Source organism: Triticum dicoccoides, chromosome 7A, assembly GCF_002162155.2.
Source record: "Triticum dicoccoides isolate Atlit2015 ecotype Zavitan chromosome 7A, WEW_v2.0, whole genome shotgun sequence".
Taxonomy (NCBI): Eukaryota; Viridiplantae; Streptophyta; class Magnoliopsida; order Poales; family Poaceae; genus Triticum; species Triticum dicoccoides.
The window spans coordinates 667,691,506-667,699,011 of record NC_041392.1 but is presented as its reverse complement, the minus strand read 5'-3'; the positions used below and the strand labels follow the sequence as shown (position 1 = coordinate 667,699,011).

The following is a 7,506-nucleotide window of genomic DNA, read 5'->3' as shown; positions in this document are numbered from 1 at the left end:
AACTGAACAATACTTGCACGAGAGACCAGTGAAAGTTTGCCTGGTTTTTGAATCACACAATTCTTTTGTGCGCTCCTGGAAGGATCTTTCCTTGGGTTTCTCACAAATGTCAGTGGCGCTTGCACCTTCTGTCTGAATGATCAGCAGCTGTGATAATAGAGTGTTCTGTTGATGCTCACAAGTCGCTTTTGGAGTATCTGGAGCATGAGATCTTGCACCTTCTGTCTGATTGTTGTGCAGCTGTCTGAATGCTCACTCCTAGAATCTAGTAGCTGGATCCTAACACTACAGAACATGAATATGAACATCTCGCTTTAGGACGACTTATAATGTTCATGCATGTGCAGCTAGGGAATTGGGCAATAGTTCGCAAGCTCAATTTTGATTCTTGTATGTACTGAATTCTTGTAATGAATGAGAATATGTCTTTTGTCAAACTGTCTTTTTCTTATTTTCTTTAACCAGTTGCAAGTTAAATGGAGTGTACCAACTAGCAGGGGCACCATAATAAATTATGTTCTCATAACCTGAACGTGCTTTCATTCTGTTATACCAAGGAGCAACTGCTATCACATAGGAGAAATTCATGTCTAAGAAACTTAGCCAGACTGTGAGCCCATCCATTTATTTTGTTCTATAAGGAGTGTTCAGTTCAACCACTCATCAACTAATTTGGGATGTTAGCTGATTAGTGGTAGAAGTAGGATGTACTGGATGTAAGCATGTGGTCGCAGCATATAAGACGTGTGAACCAAATTGCGGTATGAATTATGCAAGAAACAATTCAGCTTATGAATACACATGAACCTCAACGATTGCATTCACCAAAGAAAGTAAAACACTATTTTCCTGAGAGTAAACAAGAGCTTTTATTCTATCATGCAAACATGTTTACACTGTCATTTCCAGTACAAGATCAATTCCTAGCCAAAAAAGTAAAACACTACTGTATTTTCTTGAGAGTAAACAAGAGCTTTTATTTTATCATGCAAACAGAAGATACTAGATACAAGATCCAGATTATGGCTGGACGCACATCAAACAGAAGATTTTCATCAAACGGCTGATAAAGAGCGGATGCAGGGATGCATAAATATGGCTGGATTCATAGGATACGACGCCTCGGATGTGCTCATAGGGATAGGATGTGTATGCGTGCATTCGTAGGAGTGAGTGTATGAGCGTCTGCGAATGTACTGTGTTTGAAATTTTGTATTTTTGTAGAAATTTCAATTGCACCAATTTTTCATATCTTCTAAAGAAAGTGGTTGGGATCAAAGGTTTTATGGCGGCTGCTGTGCAATTACATCACCGGATTACAATTACGGATGATGGGAAGGGCGCATGTGCAAAACCCGTTTACCCCACTGTAGGAGAACTCTTCTCTGCTCGAGATCCAACTCCCCGCGACCCCAGCCGTCACCGGAGAAGCAACGAGATGCACGGCCAGCCCCGCCGGCCGAAGCAGCCGGAGGACGACGCGGCGGCGGCGGCGAAGGCCGCCAAGCTCCGGGAACTCCAGGTCCAGGTCCTCCACAACCACCACACCTACACGTAAGCCTCCCCTTCCCCCTCCCGCCCCTCGCTCTAGGGCCCTGCCTAGTCTCTCGCGAGATCGAACTCCGACGAGTCGCTTACCCCATCGCAGCGAGGGAGATCAGGTCCTCTTGTCCGCTGCTGTAGATTTTGCCGTTTGTTTTCTTCGTCATCAGCACGAGGGAGCCAATGTAGCAGAAGATACTAGATACAAGATCCAGATTTTTGCCGTCGTGCTTAGTAATAGTACCATAATGATGAGCCAACCTTTCTGGGTGTATATGTAGGTACACTGAGGAGGCGCTGGGGCTGAGCTTCAAGCTTCTCGAGATAAACCCGGAGGCCTACACGGCGTGGAACTACAGGAAGCTCGCGCTGCAGCACAACCTCAAGGAGCTTTCTGACCCAGAGGCCATCAAGTCTACTGTTGACAACGAGCTCAGAGTAGTAAGTTCCGATCCATCGGGCTGAACATTGTATCGGAATTGTCCTATGTTTTGTGCTTTAGTTGTTTCAAGTTTGAGTGTAGTCGATTGCTTGATGATCATCAGCTGTGGAATTTGAAATTTTGAAGGTGGAGCTTGCTCTGAGGCAGAACCCAAAGTCCTATGGAGCATGGTATCATCGCAAGTGGTTACTGAACCAAAAGCTTGCCCCTGTGGATTTCAAGCGTGAATACGGCCTCTTGGATAAACTGTTGAAGGTGGATGCGAGGAATTTCCACGGATGGAATTACCGCAGGTAAATTTATTCTTATTAGAAATTAATGCTAAGATAATGCCTGCCTACTTGAACTGATTTCCGCCATTCACAGGTTCCTTGCAAAATTTATGGGAGTGCCAGAAGAGAAAGAGCTTCAGTACACAATGGATAAGATCAGTGAAAATTTCAGTAATTACTCAGCATGGCATAATCGTAGGTATGTAACTGTTAATGGATGTCTGATCTAGATGTCTTCCCACAAGTCCATTTTGGTGCCTGGATGAGAATTTATCAATTTATAAGCTACCCTAAATCATTTTTTTTCCTATAGTGAGAGATGCACAACTATATTGGCAACTGGATTGATATTTGATCCATAGAAATTTCAGTGAATATGATGTAAAATAGCAAAGGATAACCTGAGGACCTAGTTTCTTATGATTCAGGCTTAACTGAAGATGCTTACATTGTTTGACTAGTTTTCCACGTTTTGAGTAATGTATACATTGTATTATCTCAACCTTGTTTATTTCATATATGTAGTAATGTGTACAATATCTCACGTGGTGTATTGCAGTATACTTCTGTCCAATCTGCTAATCCAACGAAGTGAAGGTTTTGAGTCAAAGCAGAAGATCTTTTCAGAGGAGTTTGAACTTGTGATTCAGGCACTTTTCACAGACCCTAGTGACCAAAGCGGTTGGTTCTATCACCTCTGGCTTTTAGCTCAGACATCTACCCCTGATAACCCACAGCTGATTTCATCTTGGCCTTCTAATGGTGCAAAGCTCAGTTTATGTTCGGCCAGGAAAAATGAGGACCAGAACATGGTGTCTTCCCCGAGCTCCATTTGTTGTTACTCTTTGAAGGAAGGGATTATACCCATTGTGCTTTATTTCAATGATCCCGTCAAAGGATTAAATCCAACAAATGTGAAGTTAAATTCTGATTTTGTGTTTGATAAGGATCTTCAATGGAGGCCCCTCGTGATAACCGACTCCGGGTATTCCAATTGTTGGGCCACATATCTTGAAATTAGAAACAAAGATTGTAGCACTTCACAGCAATTTTCTGTTGAAGTAAGCATACCCTGCCCAGATGATATCATGTCAAGAAGTGGCTCTCACTGCAATTGCCCTGTACATTTTACATTTACCATTGAACTGGGCAACAATAATGACGAAGCACATGATACCGATTTGTTTCATGACCCAATCTCCTGGAGTAGCTCAGAATCATTCCAGTCTCATGGGAAACCCAGCTGTGTTGCTTTTGATCAGCTAAATATCACTAGTGCCTTGGTTCAAGAGGAGTCAAGATGGAATTTGGATAGACTATCTGATGAAATCGACCTTTTCAGAGATTTACCTGATGAGAATAGGTTAGGCTCTACATTACCTTTTTCATCAGCTGATTAATGCATTTGACCTCCATTTTCACATCATACTCTCTTCCACAGTAAATTTGCGAAGTTGACACTAGCACGGCTATTGCTTGCTTGCGCTGCAATAAAGTCCCGAGGAAGTTCTTTGATTGAAAGGAAGGGATATTGCGAAGAGGCGCTAGGGTTCTTCAGTGACTTGATTAATTTGGATCCTTCTCATAAAAGGTATTATGAAGATGAGCGGAGCTTAGTCCTAATGGATCAGGTAACATGGAAAATGTTTGAAAACAGTTTGCTTAATAGAAGATCTAGACAATTTAGTATCGCTCAGCTTACTTGGTTCTTATGAAAAATAATGGAAGCTTCTAATATTTGCGGAATCGTGTACCTAAAAACATTCATTTCACCATTTTGACAACTTTAGATTCATTGTTGTTTACAAGTTCTTTTATCCCACATGTAGTTAAGGCCTTTCTTTTTCCGCACTTATAATAATGAGGCTGTAATGTTAAATAAGTGCAAATTGCACCTTTAGTAACCGTACTGTGCTAAACCCAATTAATCAATGTATATTCTTATCATCTGCATAGTTCTTGAAAGCATATAGTAATCCAGGTAAACTAATTCACACTTTGATCTGGTGATACTTTGAGCTTATCAAAATTTGAATTAACCGTGTGATATTTGTAACACCTTTTGGGACTATGGTTAATCAAGTTAGAAAGATAATAGTGTCGGAAATGGCGGAGTTTGATTAGTTCGCATTTTGCAGTAAAAGATGGTCTGTTCATGTTATTATATCATTTTATGAATCTTATTTTGTAGCCATCTAACTTTTCCTTTTGGTGCAGCTAACATGTGACATGGAGACTTTCATGAAGTACTGTTCAGTCCAAGTTAGATCAAATTCAGCCACATTAAACCATGTGCAACTTTGCAGATTGTCTTTAACACGCATTGGATTTACTGAACGCATGTTGTGGGTTCAAATGCTGGACCTAAGCCATAATAAGCTCAGATCCATTGAAGGTCAGATATTAAAATCTTATAACTCTGGTCTGTACTTTAGAGGCATTTTTTATACTTATCAGTTTAGTGTTACTATGGCACCTGGAAAGCAAACACAATTTACAGTTGCATTAAGCTAATAGCTACCGCCAAAGGTAAATTGCTTGAGTTAGAAGCTGGTATCTGATGAATAATCTTCACGGTGCAATGTCTACAAGAAACTAAATTCTTGACCTTTTCAGGTTTGGAGGCCTTGCAGCAGCTTGTGTGCCTGAACATCAGCAACAACCAGATCAGCAGTTTCACGTCACTCGAACCCCTGACCAAGATAGTTTCCTTGAAAGCGTTGGATTTGTCTTTCAATGAGATCGGAGCTCACCCGATCGACACAACACGGTATATGTGCTCATCTCCGTTTTCACACAAAGTCGAACGGTGCGAAGCCTTCGAGGAGTGCCGAAAGAAAAGCGTCAACGTGGAGGAGTTCTGGGACGCCATACTCTTCTTCAAATCCGTGAACCTGGTGCAGCTTGACATCAAGGGAAATGCGGTCGCGGACAAGGATAGCTTCACCACTGTTGTGATGACCCTCAGCCCTTCTCTCAAGTGGCTCGACGGCACATGTATCCATTAGCCGTTCATCGGAGAGTGGAACTTGTGATAGAATGGGGAAAGTAAACGCTGTATACTGCTATTTTCCCTAGCTGCCATTGTCTGATTCATGTATTATTACAGTTAAGCAGCTCTTGAGAGACTAATACAATCACACAAGTATTCCTTAGCTGTTGTTTTGCAGTTGTTCTTTTTTTTTTAAGGCACTATTTTGACCAGTGTGATTACTGTTAGAATCGTATCCACCATGGGCATTTTGGCAGTTACCACGAACCTTCACAGCAGAAGACTGAAAAGACCAACTAAAAATACTCTTTACATAAAAGATCAAAACAATCTTTCTGTCTGTTGTGCAATCGTGTATGCATCAGGATTGCACCAGCCAGAGTAATTTCACTTGATCACTTAATCCAAAGTTAAGGTATGAACTTGTATATGTCACCAGTTATCGAATTTATGTACAATATCTATAGTAGTTGATTGAAGAACTCAGAGTCAGTGACACTGATTGATGAAGATTTAAGGGGTGGCACTTTTTCCCATGGAACTGAAATATGAATACAAGCTTGTACTAGCTGAAATAACAAAAAATATGCAGGGCAAGTCCAATATGGCAGAACCGATTACAAATAACAGTCACAGAAAGGTCTCCACTCTCCAAGCACAGATTCATCCAAGTTACACAGCTTGAGAAACCAGAAGAAGAAAGAAAATTCAGAAGCATCCTTCACTTGCACAGGGACAGCAGGGCCATCTGCTCTTCGATGAAGCAGTCGACATGGCAGGAGGAGCGGCAGGACGCCGGGATCAGGATGAGCCCGAGGCACCGCTCCTCCTTGGGCGCCGACGGGGAGGAGCGGCGCGCGCTGCGGTACTCCACCGCGTCCTGCAGGATTATGTTCCCCTGCTTGTCGACGCAGTGGAACAGCCCCAGGAAGTAGCGGCCGTCGTTCACCCCGACCAGCATCCTCCGGAACAGCAGCTTCCGGAGCGTCGCCACGTGCTGCGAGCCGCTGCCGGCGGCGTCCGTGGGCGCGGCCGAGCTGTTGAGGTGAGGGTCTCCTGCGGTGGACGGGATCACTTGGCCGTCAGAATCAGATGGTCCTTCCATTGCCCCCCTCCCTGTGCTGGACTGGGGAGCGGGGACCTGCACGTACGGGTGGTCATCAGATGGGGCCCCTGAAATCCGGTCGGCGAATCGCCGCCGCTGCGCCGCAGCCGCTGGGGTTTGGCGAAGGGGAAAAGAGGGCGGAGTGAAGGGCGAACGGGAAACGATGTGACGCGAAACCTTGGACTGGCGAGGGCCTCACCTGAGCAGCGGAACGAAGGGCGAGGTAGGTGGCGACGCGCCGCAAGCGGCCGCCGGGGTCGAAGCGTGTGCAGGCGGAAGGAGGAAGCACGGCGGCTCCGGTTGATGGAGATCGGAGGGGGGGGTGGGAAGGAAAGGGGACGATACGGGCGGACGCATGGGCCTTGTGGGCTACTAAAAATCACGAGGCGGAGTCCGGATGTATGTCTAAAAAGAAAGGGTCGCGCTAACTGCCACACGTGTGGCGTGGACGGGAACCCGCCTGCACGCCTCGTGTAGCATGGACGGGAACCCGCCCGCACGACCCCGTCCGCGCGCATAAAAGCGCGGCCGCACGTCCACTGTGTGGCAACCCCGCCTGCACTGCCTCGTCCGGGCAAGACGACCCGCTGCCCGCACGACCCAGCCGTTTCCGGCCTCGTCCCCTCTCTCGTCTGCCGCCCTCGTCCCCCGCTTGTCGAACCCCGACCTCCGTCGCCGGCCATCTCTGGTTGCCATGGCAACCAGGACAGATCCGTAGTGCGTTCCCACCGCAAACCACACCCCTTATCTCCCCCACCCCATCCCACCCCCCATCCCTCACTCCAACAACGCCCTCCAAAGACGACCAGCTAAAAGCAGGTGAATCTCCCGATCTCCCTACTGCTTCTCATCCTTCTTTATGGGCAGAAAATTGCAAAATTACCGACGAAGTTGGCAACTAGATCCATCCTACAGCGGTAAAACACTACATAAGTTGTGTGTCTTCACAGTTGCCAAGCAGAATGCACTAGATCTGCCATGTAAATATGCTAGAGATAACCGTAAGTTCTCACTAGATTGATGTACATAGTTGGTAAATGAATGGATGTGCAGGAATCCATAAAAAGGGAGAGAAAATTGAGAAATTTGAAGTAATGGGGGGGTGTGGAAATTAATTGCCATTGGTGTCTAACATCAATTGCCACCAATCATT

The 7,506-nt window shown here is 45.2% G+C and overlaps 2 protein-coding genes across 2 annotated transcripts; one reads left to right on the top strand and one right to left on the bottom strand.

The window, feature by feature from the left end:
• Positions 1–1,346: 1,346 nt before the first annotated feature.
• Positions 1,347–5,411, top strand: LOC119328849 (geranylgeranyl transferase type-2 subunit alpha 1-like). Its single transcript, XM_037601841.1, has 8 exons — positions 1,347–1,554; positions 1,824–1,983; positions 2,111–2,277; positions 2,351–2,455; positions 2,816–3,619; positions 3,698–3,887; positions 4,474–4,651; positions 4,873–5,411. The coding sequence occupies exons 1-8, from the start codon at positions 1,439–1,441 to the stop codon at positions 5,262–5,264; spliced, it is 2,112 nt and encodes a 703-aa protein (XP_037457738.1). The 5' UTR covers positions 1,347–1,438; the 3' UTR covers positions 5,265–5,411.
• Positions 5,412–5,754: 343 nt separating this feature from the next.
• LOC119334612 lies at positions 5,755–6,712 on the bottom strand. The gene is made up of 2 exons (XM_037607145.1): positions 6,553–6,712; positions 5,755–6,389 (listed from the first exon to the last, which is right to left on the bottom strand). Exon 2 carries the CDS (start codon positions 6,351–6,353, stop codon positions 5,970–5,972), a length of 384 nt encoding a protein of 127 aa, XP_037463042.1. The 5' UTR covers positions 6,354–6,389; positions 6,553–6,712; the 3' UTR covers positions 5,755–5,969.
• Positions 6,713–7,506: the final 794 nt, after the last annotated feature.